The 14,199-nt window shown below is 37.6% G+C and overlaps 1 protein-coding gene across 7 annotated transcripts in view; it reads left to right on the top strand.

Moving 5' to 3' along the window:
• Window positions 1–11,444, top strand: part of GNPTAB (N-acetylglucosamine-1-phosphate transferase subunits alpha and beta) — a 45,470-nt gene extending 34,026 nt beyond the window's left edge. For 4 of the 7 annotated variants that reach the window (XM_075754927.1, XM_075754891.1, XM_075754900.1 and 1 more), the window contains 5 exons: window positions 2,140–2,225; window positions 4,014–4,112; window positions 7,796–7,963; window positions 8,972–9,062; window positions 10,234–11,444. In XM_075754927.1, the coding sequence (XP_075611042.1) occupies window positions 2,140–2,225; window positions 4,014–4,112; window positions 7,796–7,963; window positions 8,972–9,062; window positions 10,234–10,311 (522 nt within the window). In that variant the 3' untranslated portion in view covers window positions 10,312–11,444. Of the gene's footprint in view, window positions 1–2,126; window positions 2,226–4,013; window positions 4,113–5,566; window positions 5,760–7,795; window positions 7,964–8,971; window positions 9,063–9,662; window positions 9,721–10,233 lie in introns of those variants that run through there. The other 3 variants (XM_075754881.1, XM_075754919.1, XR_012835752.1) reach the window with 3 other exon arrangements.
• Window positions 11,445–14,199: the final 2,755 nt, after the last annotated feature.

A 14,199-nucleotide genomic window follows, 5' to 3' on the forward strand; every position in this document is an offset into this window, starting at 1 on the left:
AACTCCTGCACCTGGGGAGGAACAACCCTAAGCACCAGTATTATGCTGAGGGCCACCCAGCTGGAAAGCAGCTTGGCAGAAAATGACCTGGCGGTCCTGGTGGACACCAAGGTGAACATGAGCCAACAGTGTGCTCTTGCGGCAAAGAGGGCCAGTGGTATCCTGGGCTGCGTTAGGAGTGTTGCCAGCAGGTCAAGGGAGGTGATCCTTCCCCTCTACTCAGTGCTGGTGAGGCCACACCTGGAGTTCTGGGTCCAGGCCTGGGCTTCTCAGTACAAGGGACACATGGATGTACTGGAAGGAGTCTGGTGAAGGGCCATGAAGGTGATTAAGGGACTGGAGCATCTCTCTTAGGAGGAAAGGCTGAGAGAGCCAGGACTGTTTAGTCTAAAGAAGAGTAGTCTCAAGGAGGATCTCATTGATGAATATAAATATTTGAAGGGAGGGCACAAAGGTGATGGAGCCAGGCTCTTCTCAGTGGTGCCCAGTGACAGGACCAGGGGCAATGGGCATAAACTGAAAACACGACATTTCCTCTAAACATTAAGACACTTTTTACTGTGAGGCTGACCAAGCACTGGTGCAGGTTGCTGATCTGTGGACAGTCTCCATCCTTGGAGATACTCAAAAGCCATCTGGACATAGTCCTGGGCAACTGGCACTATGTGGCCCTGCATAAGCATGCAGGTTGGTCCAGATAAGTTCCCAAGGTCCCTTCCAACCTAAACCTTTCTTCGATTCTGTGAAAATTGAGGTCTTAGGACTAGATGTTCCTTAAGGATTTAAGTCCTTAATTTCTATTTTAGTGGTTAAATTCTCATTAAAATCTGCTGGAATTTAGGAATCTAGAATCTTTAGATGTGATACTAATACCTAGATTTCTTTTACAATGAGAATCCCTGCATCAACCTATGCATTTGAAAAAAAATGTATGCATGGTCTTTGCTAAATTGGTGACCTGGTGTTGTACAGCTTCAAACCAATGCTGTATCAAAGCAAAAATAATTTTGATGAGTACTTATTATGAAGTGTTGGGTAGTAGAAGAGCATTATTGATCCCCAGCATGTGCAAATCATAGTACAGAGATCCACAATATGTGGGTAGATAAATGTATATGGACATGGACTATTTTCTTTCTTTTTTCTTTTTCTCCCCTCTGGACACCTATCCTGCCTTGTATTCTTAGCAGGCTATGTTACAAGGTTTTAAAAATATTTTCCCCCAAGTCTGAATTCCAGTGAAGTTACATGTACCAAATAAAACCATTCTGTCAGCCTGATTTGAAGAAATGGAAGTGTGAATTTGAGAATCCTGCACAGTCTGAGGACATTACATCCAGTGTAGCCTTACTTCATTTTGCCTCTTTATGACTCTCAATTCAGTTTGCAAAATTCTGTGAAGTAAAAACTTTGAAGAGTGGTAATAAAGGATGGCTGACATGAATATGTTTTAAGATGGGGTTAAAAATAAGTCTCAGTGGTTGGGAATGACATTACATCTTTTTGGAGAGTTAGTAAAATATTACTAATCTAAGCAATAATGCTTAATGTACTAACGTGATCAGTCAGTTCAACTAGTGACAAAGTAGTGTTCTAGCACAGAGGCCTAATTTATTTTTACTTCTGTTGTCTGCAACAGCTAAATTTCCTGGAATGAGTCTACTACCATAGAAATATCCCTTGAGAATAGGGATTTTATTTCTTAGAATTGTTTCAACATAGCTTATGACAGAAATAAGGCCTAACGTGTATCAGCTGTTCTGCAGAGTTTGCCTGGCCAGTGTTACTGGTGGCCTCTACCAGAGGAATGTCAAAGACAGCTGTCAAATAAGCTAAAATTTCTGAATATTTTATTGAGGATGAAATCTAGAAGTTGCAGTGGTTTTGCAAAGAAAAAAATCTGTAGTTTTCAAGTAATATTTGTATGCATAGGAAATCATGATGATATGCACCAGTATCTTTTTTTCCTTGGTTGTTTTTCCCCTCAACAGTTGATCAAGAAACTAGTGCTTTTCATTCCAGGAGAGTAAAGTATATGCAGACATTTCTAGTTGTAATACAAATTTCCTGCAAATTACATCTTTATAACAGACTCTCTAATTTTCAGTAACCTATAATCTAAGCAGTGTTTTCTTCCAGCCTCCAGTAACAAAAAACCTAGTGACTAATTGCAAACCTGTGACTGACAGAATTCGTAAGGCATACAAGGACAAAAACAAATACAGGTATGTTGTTACAGTCCTGTGAAAAGCCATGCTACATTTTATAAAGCAATAAGAAGAGGTATAAATACATACATGACCAAAGATTTTGTGTTAACACATCTTAGCTCAAGTTATTTTAACAGTGGAACTGAAGAAACATACTGATATGTACTTATGTAGTTACGTTGTGCAGAATGATGTGATTTTTTTCATAGCTTCTTATTTAGTAGACTAGATATTTCTGTGCTACTTATGTCATCTAGGGCCAGATCCTAATTTGTGTTGTACAAGAGTAAGCCAGACTCTCTTTAGATGGCTATAAAAATTGACTATGTGTAGTGAGCGAGGGCAGTTAAAGTAGCATAAAAAAGAGGAAAGAGCCTGTCCTGTACCTAGAAGTTGTAAATCTGCTTCATCCTTTCTTCTACTGAAGCTCAAAAAAAGAAAAGAAAAAGCACATTAGCCCAACTACCTCGTGGTTTTCCTGCAAGGAGGAGGAGTGACAGGGAGGAAGGGAAGGGGACAAGAAAAGGGTTTCCCTCCCCTTTTGGAAAGGGCAGGACAAATGATTATTGTGACCATGGGTTTGTTTTTGAATAATTGTATTTGTGTAGATCTGCCTGACATCAGATTCTTTAGATCTTTCTTCTCTGAAACTTGCAAGCTAATTGCATGCCAGTGAGGCTGTTTGGTGTGGAGCTTACAGCCTTGTCTCCTGTCCATTGCCTTGCCAGCAGTGTTGGGCAGGGGAGAGGGCTGGGGAGTCTCTGAAGTGTGCGGTTCCCCCAGGAGTGGCTACAAACTTAAATTAAACTGTAGAATGAAAGAAGGTTGCAGATGCTGTTGAGGGCAGCTTTTGGACGTTATTATATGTTCATTCATAGTACCTCAAGTTGTGCTGTAAGCTTTATAAAGAGTTCTCTTCCCAGGAGAGTTTATGCTAAAACTGGAAAGCTAACACAACAAATGAGATGATTGAAAAACATTGGGGTGGAAGCAAGGATTTGTTGTGCTTAATGATATATATATATACACATTACTATAGTCAGTTTAAGATATAAGCTGCTCTTTTGTTCTGTTGAACTTCAGTATTGGATAACTATATTATTAATTTTGTGATCTTCATAAATGGAGTATGTTCTTAGGTGAGACTTCAAGGGGCAGGCAGGGTCTTTTCTTATATGAAGATAAGAAAGGTGAAAAATTTAAGTGTGGTGCCTCTAGTAAGACTGTTGAAAGACTATTTGACCCCCTTTTAAACTCAAGATAGCCTTCAGAAATTATATACTTCTGCATTCCATATACTTGTTTTGTCTGCAAGTTACTGATTAGGTGGGTGAGGATGGTTTTATTTGTATTTAAGGCTGCAGTTTTATATACTCTTCTAATTTTATTTTAAGATTTTTCTGGGATTGGATAATAAGAACATGCTTTCTCATGTCTGGATTGTAAATTGTATTTTTTAAAAAGCATAGTAAGTGTTAGGTCTGCTTTCAGACTAATGTTACTTTTATGTCAAAACTTGTAGTTTACATAATTTTATTAGAATTCAGTTCTTTGGTTTATGGGTGGCTACTAATGAATACAGGAAAGTGGTTCTGTACAAGAACATTAGCTGAAAAATGTAAATATACTATATCAAACTATATATTCCAAAGCTTACAGAAATCAAACTATAAATTCTAATGAAGATTGGACAGTCAGATTAAAAATAAGTTATTCAATAAAATATTGAATTAATATTTATTGAGCCTGACTTTAGGTTGTTCTACTAATAGGTGATTATATTTTATTTTTTTTAACAATAAGGTTTGAAATCATGGGAGAAGAGGAAATTGCCTTCAAAATGATTCGCACAAATGTTTCTCATGTGGTTGGTCAGCTGGATGACATACGAAAAAATCCTAGGTATCCTATTTCTTGATTTTGATGAAGTTTTGAGGTGGTTTTAATTTTCTGCTTCAACTGTTTGTGCATTGAAAAATAATTTTTTGCAATGTATTTCACACTGTGTATTACAGAGCAAGACCAATTTTAACCAAAAGTACTTATTTTTTTTATTTAACTGAAGCTAAATGGCTGTTCTCTGTGTTATGATAGGGATTATCTCCTTAATTTCTGTTACATTTTTATATATCTAAAACCTTTGAAAAGTTATAGATAAACTTCAGCTATTTTTAAGGCTTTCATTTTTGCCATTCTAGAGGGCATACAGTTTATATTGCAGGTGGTTTTATTTTAAAGGAAGAGCATTTTGATCTGCTTTATGTAGCAATTTTAAAATAAAACTTAGGCGTGGATTGTTTTGTTACAAAATCAGTTTTGCATATCCATTATGCTTTCCTGCTCTCTGACAACATGGCAAGAGGTATTAATTTAGTTATTTTTTTAATATTTGGTGAGAAACCATCCAAAGCCAGAAGGTAGTCCTCTGTTTCTCCACTCTGCAATGGTGAAAGGTTTAGATACCCAAATCTGAGAGCAGACTGTGTAGTGTTGAATTAGGCTCCTCAAATGATTGTGAGATAAATGGGGAAAAGAAATGTCCTGGAACACATTTCACAGCAACCACCTTGCAAAGCAAAGTATGCTGTATTTGAGACTCAGGTCTGAATCTGCTTCACAGAAGCATTTAATTGTAGTCCTGAGCCCATTGTCTAAGAGTGGGGTTCAATAAGACATGGTGAGATAATTTAATAGCCAGCTGTCTTAAAAGTGAGACAGTGCCTCCACCCATCTCCTCTCCTTCCTTTGTCTCAGTTGCACACTCTTGTCTTACATCTTGCTTCTGTCTTCAGAAAACTAAAGAGTTTTATGCCAGTTTAATGAGTTTAGTCTCAAGGAGGGGTCTGACAAGTGTCAAAAAGTAGAACAAGGAGGAAAGTAGGACCAGGGAAAGTGAAACCTCCTCTTGCAGGTCACTGCAAGCTATTGGGTAATCTCAGCTGCCTGTAAAGCTACACCATTATTTGCATTTGTAGATAAAGAGCAGGTTTTCACTTGCCTGTTACACTGTACTGCTTGTCTAGGCCATTCCCCCAGAAAGGGGAATGCTAGTCTTGAGATACTTTGCAGCCAAGGTGGTTTGTAACTATTGCTCCTGCTTAACAAGAGTGCCTTCTGGCCACATAGCTCCTGGATTCCATTTCCCACAATGACTTGGTTCAAAAGTGGGCAGTGTCCTAACTCATCCTGCCACTTCCCCTTCCTCCTCCATTTCTTCATCTGTTGGCTAGAACTTTTTCTTGAAATAGAGATGTGATTTCAAACTGCCTGTTAGGCCCAAGGAGGGCACATAATGTAAGTTTCTCGCCTTCAGTGTTCAAGTTCATGCTTGCAATCACTGGCTTCTTTTTTTGAAGGGTGGTTGCTGATGTCAGACTTGATCCTCATGCTGTGTTGGTTGTGATATGAGTGTGCATAATGGATTGAGGCCTTTTAGCAACTTAAAATAGAGCTGCCTATTCTGTGGAATGATTGCATCCTAGATGAGTATGTGTTTGAGTAAGGGTGTCTAGTCTAGTCTCAGGAACCTCAGCAGGCAAGATGAGGCAGGTGGGCTGTTCTGTCTTGAATCTTCCCTAATTTTCATATGATGCACTGGCATGCTATTATGGACTCAACCTGAGACTCCATATGTGCATACCCTTTTGTGGTTTTTGTTGTGGTTTTTTTTTTCCCCTCTGAAAGAACAATAGTGTATTGTAGTCCCAGATTGTTTGCTGGTTTGTGAAGTGAGGTTGAGTCAATTGCTTGGGCTGTTTTCCTGCAGTGCAGTGCTGTAGTCATTTTGTTAGCAAAGGAGAGCTGTCATGGCTATGTAGGCATGCTATTTCCTTTGCTATGCCATGCTTTCCTGCATATAAAACAACATAATAATTATAGAACAGTCTCTAAAAACAGGTATTCAGTGTCTCTCTTGGGATGAACTAAAAGTATTGTTCACTTATTGATCTGCCCAAAATGTTTGTTTTGCATCCTTAAGGAAAAGTGGGCCTTAATCGTCTAGGCATTAATTCTGGAATACCCAAAGGAATTTCAGATTTGGTTTCTTTTGGATGGATTATAACAACCTTTCCATTTGAAACAAGTTAATATCCTCATCGCTCCAACTTACTGTGCTTTGGTTTGCTACATATGGCAACCTCTTAGTCTGTAAACTGCATCTCATTCAGATGAAGTTAAACAGGGATGTACGCTCCAGGAGTACAGCTACTGTGTTTCCAGGGCTAATGAGCTACCAGTCCAAAGGACAAGGTCAGGGACAGTCCAGAGTGAACTCCCAAAATGCTTATAGTGTAGACATATGATTGCCATAACCAGCTGCTTTGCATATTATTACTTGATAGTGTAGACATAGCCTGCTCATCTTTGAAGAGTATTTGTTCTTCTCAGATGTAGCAATTTTGAATGACTGTTTATCCTTTGCATGTAATCATCTAGAGCAAGGTTACCAATTATGCCAGATTCAATACAGAGGAAAAATGGTAATGCCCTGTGTAAGCCAATTTACATGCTCTAGAGTTCTGCTTATTTCCAGCTTCATGTAGGAAGTCTGAACTTTGCTCTTTGAAAGAGCACACCATACTATAAAGAATACAGCTGACCAGAACTACTTATTTACAAAGGTTAGCAATTACAAGGCATATGTCACCAGATACGATTTCTCCCTCTGGGGAAAATGTAAGGGTCTTGTATCTCACAATATAAATAAAGCACATAACCTTGCCCATATGTGGGAAAGGGATTTTTTGTTGTCCAGCACCAGGTCAGAATGGCCAAGGGTACATAGCAGTCTAGCACACTAGCTGCTGCTTTAGTTTCATTAACTTGCAGTAACTTAGATTGTTGTGTTTCTTATATGAGTAGCAACTCTCTGCAAGAGGTGTTATTACGAGCATGCTTATTTGGTCACAGTGATTTCCACATAAATTCTATCCAGGTTGTTGCTGTTTGTATTTTGGTTACTTATGCAAGTTCAGCTTCGGGTCTGTGATTCAAGTCTTGTTCTGCCCAGTTTATATAGTGTTCTCAGTAACTCAAAGACCTGGGGACCAAGCTTTGCCTTCTTTTGTGCAATCTTCTATAGTTTTTGTGTTGACCTTCTCTGAAGGGTGCAGCGTACACAATAAAATATTAATAATTTAGTATGTTTATCTCCTACAGTGGAGCTCTTCTGTTATTAAAGATCCTTCTGATAATTTATTTAAAACTATAAAAGCCCTTACCCAAATCATAATGCTGGCCATCTGACCTACTGTCTGTATCCTTGGTGGCCTCTGGGATGAAGCATACTAGTGTCCATTAGATGGCAGCATTATATAAATAGAAGGGAGAAATGTGGCTTGTCGTGTAATTCCTCAGAGGTTTTGACTCGCTGTCAACCTTGGTGCTCTAAGAATTAAAATCAAATTAATTTTAAATAATGCAACAGTAAGGAAACTGATTACCAGTATAATATATATCAATTTGGTTTTAAAAGGGTAATCTATCAATTTTGTTTGAAAGGATCCTGTTTGTGTTCTTGGTTTGCCAATACCTTTGCTGTATTGTTAAAGGAAATAGTCTAACAAAGACTTCTTGTTTTCTAGAAAATTTGTTTGCCTAAATGACAATATTGATCACAATCATAAGGATGCTCAGACAGTGAAAGCGGTGCTTAGGGATTTTTATGAATCAATGTTTCCCATACCCTCCCAATTTGAACTGCCAAGAGAATATCGGAATCGTTTCCTTCACATGCATGAACTCCAAGAATGGTATGTTACACAGATTCTTTTTGAGTTATTCCAGTGTGATGGGCATATAATTATAGAATATATTGCTACAAGTCTTCCCCCCCCCAATATTGTCATGAAGGACTTAACATTGAAAATAACATGCAAACATTTGAATGGACTAAAATTTCAGGTTTGCAAGATTTGGCTTTTTTCTGGTGCTCATGAAATCATTAACATTTCATTGATTGGCCCTAACCTACTTCAAAGAAAAAGTTTGTGGTTTTTTTTTTTTTTTAAGAAAAAGAAGTAATTCAGGACTTCTGGCTTTATTTAAATGTAAAAAAACCTCCTATTGTTTGTAATGCCTGTTGCACAGGGTGATATAAACTGTTACGTTTCTCACTAAGTGATTTTTTTTTGTCAGCAGAAACAGCTGGATAATCATCAGAAAAGATACATGTGTGTGTCATTTTTACATTAATGTGTGAAATTTTTGTGTGTGTTTACCTCTTGCCATTTCATAAATGATAACTTCAGAAACTGGGGTAGTTGAAAATGCAAACAAAAGGTTGGCAGGTATGGTCGTAAGAGTGAGAGAAGATGACTGGTACAGTAATTTCATTGTTGATCAGCAAATTATGAGAAATAGCTGTTAGCAAGGAAAGAGAAAATAATTAGAGAAACTGCAGAATGAATCAAATGGATCGTAGATGACCAGAATAGGCGTGGACAGTAGTGTTACAAGCCCTGCTGTAGCAGTGGCAGAGGGAGTGAGGGATAAACCCATTTCAGCAGTTAACTGCAGAAATTTGGGCTGGAGGAGTAGACATATTTTTGTCTCCCTTTTTGAGGACTCCCACTCCAACTTGTACCTGTTGCCCTTTGTCTTCTCTGTGTGGCTCTTTGTGAAGAGTCTCAGTCGTCTTTGTAGCCACCCTTTAAGTACTGGAAAAAAATTTCTTTGCCTGTTTCATGGAAATTCTTTAAAGTTTATAACTTTGCATTTATAATATATGAAGCTGTTTTTCTGATTATTTCTTTGTGCAGGAGGGCATATAGAGACAAGCTCAAATTCTGGACCCATTGTGTTCTTGTAACACTTATTGTATTTACAGTCATCTCATTTTTTGCTGAACAGGTAAAATTAATATCTTCTTATGAAATCTATAACATTTAATAGGTTGCTGTATCTTCATGATAATGTAAGATGGGTTTTTTAAATAGGTTTTGAAGAGTAGCTAGGATTTTTCCTTCATAAAGGAAGCAAAGATGTTACATGAGTAATGATTGGGTTGCTTCAATGTTTAAGTCATCAAGTTGAGACTTGAAAAGAGTCATATGGAGGAAGGAGTTGTGGTATTCCTTTTTCACGTTCCTTGTGACTGTCAAGTCCATCATCAGTGTGCTAAATTTGGATGCTCAAAATCAGTAATTGTTTTTTTAAATTCTGGGGCTTTTAACACACATATTGGTAAAAGTGCAAAGTTCACAGGAAGAAAATTTAAGTAATAGCATTACTCTAGTCCTGAAGAGAATCTTAAGGTATTTAGAGGCCTTATCTAAATCTCATCCCTAAGTAATTGCAAAGACTCCTATTGAATTCAAAAGGTTTTGAATCTGACTCGAAGGAACAAAACCCTCCGCTTCTGCAAGCATAAAATGGCTTTCTTGAACATGATTAATCCTGCTAAACTTAGAGGGAGTCAATGGAACAAATCATATGGGTAATTCTTTGCAGGTTGGGGCCTTAAGTAACCCTTTCCGTGGTCTGATGAAGAGGGTGTAATTCTTGAAAGGTTGGCTTTTGATTATTTTTTTTTTTCCCCCACTTGTAACTTTTGCATGAATCTTTCCCTTGATTTTCAGCCTTTTGTGTATATTGGAAAACTTGCCCTCCGTTAGTAACTTGGTTTTGGAATGGGATACTTAACTCAGTAGTATAGCTAGGTATATAAATACTGTTTTAAGATGCCAGCTTTGTGTTTATCTTTTAGAAACTGAGTGTAGCCTTGTGATATATTAATTTAAATTCACATATTAACTTTAAAATAATCAGAATATAGGCATACTGTATTTTTCGCTTTCTGCGTGTATTCTGGTTATTGAGAAGTCCAGTAGAAATGTGCATGACTAATAGATGAATTTGAGTAAATAACTCTCTTCCTATGCAGTGAAGAAAAAGAGCAGTATTGACTTAATTACCATGGATGGCACAGATTTTATAGTTTCTAGGATGAAAGCCTGACCATCTGTGCACCTCTAGCCCAGCAGAGAACTAAATATTGTATTTTTTTTTTTTCTCTCCTCAGCTAATTGCACTTAAACGAAAGATTTTTCCAAGGAGAAGGATCCAAAAAGAAGTTGGTCATGAACGAATCAAAGTGTAGAAGAGCTTTATTTTGGAGATCAGTCTACCTCAAGATGTGATAAGCATTTAAAATCTGTCTCTCAAGTGTCTTTTATGGTTTGATGTTTAACTGCGTTGATATGAAGAAAAAAAAAAATCACGCATCTACAGTTACAATCTCCGCAGTACTCTTCATGATATACAAGCTGCTGGAGCTGTGACAATGCAAAACAACAACAAAAATAATTGCAGGAAACTTGTACATAGGCAGTTTTCAACAGATCTTACTTTACAACTGTTAGTTTATGGCCATGTTATCCTTTTTTATAAAAAGGGTTACCTAAAGAAATCTAGCTGCATTTATTGCAGTGGATGTTGCCAACTAGATAAAATGTTGGAAGGCAAAGTTGTTTGGGATCAGCTTAACAGGTCCTTGATCTTGCATTCCAAAACATTTTGCAAATTTCTGTCGTTGCTGCTGGTTTTAATTTTTTTTTTAGCCCTACAGGAAAATTGAGAATTATGTAACTTGTAATTTAGATTTAGTATACATTTATTGATGTGGACATTCTTTAAAGCACAGTGACAATTCATCCCCCTATTTGTAGTATTTACTTGGGATTTGAAAAACGTGTGCTAATAAAAAAAAATACACAGTAAAAGAACAGTTAATGGTTATTTGAAAGATACTTTATATATCTTGTGTATTATATTCCAAAGAAAGTGGTGTTATTTCTTGACTTGATTACAAAGAGAGGGTTGTAATCAAATGAAAATGATCAAGGTACAGAATTTTACAAGCATTGTAAATACAAAAGCAAAAGTGCCTCTCTATATGAATGCGTAACAAACTTTTAATGTAGCAATGTATGGGAGCAGTGTTTCACTTCCGAAAACAATATTTGTACTGACCTATGAAGCTTTGGTGTTTTCAAATTTACCAGGGTTTGGCCCTATATTTTGCTGAGACATCAGAATAGTGTGGTTTTATGTGGGAAAGGATACTGAATCTTTTCAAGCAGAAATTTTTGGTGGTGTATCTTCAGTTAATTGTATTAGCAGTATTCAAAAAAGCATTAATTTTTGTAAGCAGATGATGTACAGAATGTATGTGCATATGTATTGTAAGATACTTGGTTTGCTTTGAAATGAACTAAAATGTGATATAAGTTTTGTCTGTTTTTGATAAATTAGCCATTAATATGTATGAGTCCTTATGTTAAAAGTTCTTATTTTTCCCTTAAAAAACTTTCAACAGTAATAATTTAATATTAATTTGAAGTATGAATGGATTCTCAAAGTAGAATCAAACTTTTGATCACTGTAAAAATGCAAGCACTTTTAATTAAGGTTGTATTTCATGCTAGCAAATAGACTAAGATCTGTGGGCTTTTTAAACATTTGGCATTCTAATCAAAATAGTTGGAAAAACTCGGTTGAAATTTCAAGACAGTTTTCCTGCTGAAGTTATGTGCAAGTAGTTTGCATAGGTAGCTCAGCTGTCAGCCATTCATTTTTGGTTAAGCAGTTTCGAAGGTAAGTTCATGGCATTTTGTTTAACTTCAGCAAAAATAGCCAAAAGATGTTGCATAAACTTACTAAGCAGCATCCAGTGAAAACCAAAACAAGGCAGGTGAGATTAAAACGAGTTTAATGCTGAGCCAGCACAACATGCCCGACCTGGGCCGCGGGTCCTGCTCCTGAGGGCCCTGTGGGGGCTGTGTTACTGCGCATGCGCCCCTCCGGCCGTGTGTGGCCTTCCCGCCTTTTTCTCGCGGGTGACAGCTGCTGAGGCTGGACCGCGTCGTGTCCTCCCTGTCTGCTGCGTCAGGCTGTCAGAGGCTGTGGTGCTGCCGGGGGTGAGGGGTTTCGGGCGAAGCGGTGTTCCCTCACGCCTGTGTGAGGCGCCCTCGCTCCCCGCCGCTGGTGGGTCCCCTCCGTGTGAGGCGGCGGCCGTGGTGGGCGCTGCACGGGGGTGAGGCGGTGAGCGAGAAGAGCCCATCGCAGGGCAGAGGTAGAGGCATGAAAGGTGGTTGGGCGGAGAGTGAGGAACAGGGTTAGGACACCGCGGTGCGCCTCAGCCTTTGACATCCCAGTGGCTTCCCCTCAAAACCTATTGTGGCTGTGGTGTGGACCCAAGTCTCCCTTGCTGCTCTGAGGTAGAAACAGGTGGGCCCCCCTGGTGAAAAGCCCCACATGGGAGACTTACACAAATACTGGTTTATTTCACATCTTTTTGGACAGGGTGGAAAAAAAGGAGGTGAATTTCTCTGAAAAATCACTATTAAATACATAACTGCGGATTCAAGGTACTTGGCTAAACCAGGTAGCTACACAGGATGGGTGAAGGCTGTATGAGGTTGTGAGGTGGCAAGATTGTTTTACAGTCTATGGAAGGAGTTCTGCTTTGTATACTGATTTTCAGTACAAAGAAAAGTGCCAATATATGAGATAAAAAATATGCTTGCAGTTTACAGTTGAAGTGCTTTGTTCAGCAGCACAGAGATGCACAGCCAGGTGCTGTACCAGTACTTTACCCTTTAAATCACATTTTCAACAGCCACAGTAGCTGAAAAGCAGAATGAGTCTTGAAATTTTTCTCTCATTTGAGGATAATTTTAATGCAAGAGCTTTTGTTTTTCCAGTTAATAATTTAAAGGGGTTTTCAGGGTGTTGTGTTTTTTTTTTTTCTTTTTAAAGAAACTTGTAAGGTCTAAAAATCTTCACACTATATAGAGAAACATCAACCACAGAAAAAGCTGGGTATTAAAAAGAAGTGTTCCTTACTTAGTAGCTTAGTGTGATCACATTGTATATATCTATGTAATACATGGTTAAAAAAAAAATTCATGGCTATTGACAACTAATTCATAAAACAGAAATGGTAAACTGAGGTGTGAGAGACAGCTGTTAATGTTGGAGGGACTTCACAGCCCTAGAAGTTCAAAAGATCTTTACTGCAGTTCTCAATTTCAGTGTGTGAACTTAATTTTCAGATCTATCTTTGCCCTGGCTTGTGGAAAACCTATTGATGTTTCTAGCTGTGAATTCTGCCTAGAATGAGAAGTTTATCCATTGCTGAGTCATGTGTTGCTTAGTTTGGAAAACAGGGTACCTGCAGCTGATTTTTTTTTTTTATTATTCTTTCCATCTTCCAAGTAATCCTGTTATTTTTTGAAGGATTTTTAAAAATATATGTCATGACACTTAACTTGAAATGCTTCACACTGCTTGCTATCAGACAAAGGTAACAAGAAGAAATATTTCAACAACAATTCAGTGGCTTCCTATTTCCTGTTGTATTTTATTTCTATTGTTGCTAAAGTGCTAAGGAAAAAAATCTTTTATTTTGGCACTCATGTATTTACAAGTATGCTCTTTTCCTTCTAAATAGATATTTTACTTCTTAAATATTTATAAAAATAGACAGAATATATAAAAATTAGGAATATTGCTCTTTACTAAAATAAGGAATATTGCTCTTTTTTTTTTATTTGTAAAACACAGATACAGAAACTGCATTAGTTAGATTACAGACTGCAGAGGCATGATAGCTAAAAATAAAGGTAATTCAGGAAGTTGCCCAGGATTTTTAGAAATGGCATACGTGTGTGTATATTTGTCTGCCTAGCATGAGATGGCTTGTAGAATCAGACTGTGCTTTTATGGTTTATAAATGCTATATTTTGCAAAATAGAATATTGGCATAGTTTTGGGGAATGCCATACTGGATATGACAAAATACATAATAAGCTTTATGGAAGCCCAGCAGGTAGGAACCTTAAGAAGGTTCCTAATTTACTTCCTTGTTTTTCAGCAGAATGAAGTATGTACCTACTAGCTTTGTTTTGTTTTTTTTTTTACCCTGATTTTAGAAGCACCTCTGATAGGTAATCCTGTGGATTACCTCAAAACTAAACCAGTTTGA

This window comes from Balearica regulorum, chromosome 1, assembly GCF_011004875.1.
Source record: "Balearica regulorum gibbericeps isolate bBalReg1 chromosome 1, bBalReg1.pri, whole genome shotgun sequence".
Taxonomy (NCBI): domain Eukaryota; kingdom Metazoa; phylum Chordata; class Aves; order Gruiformes; family Gruidae; genus Balearica; species Balearica regulorum.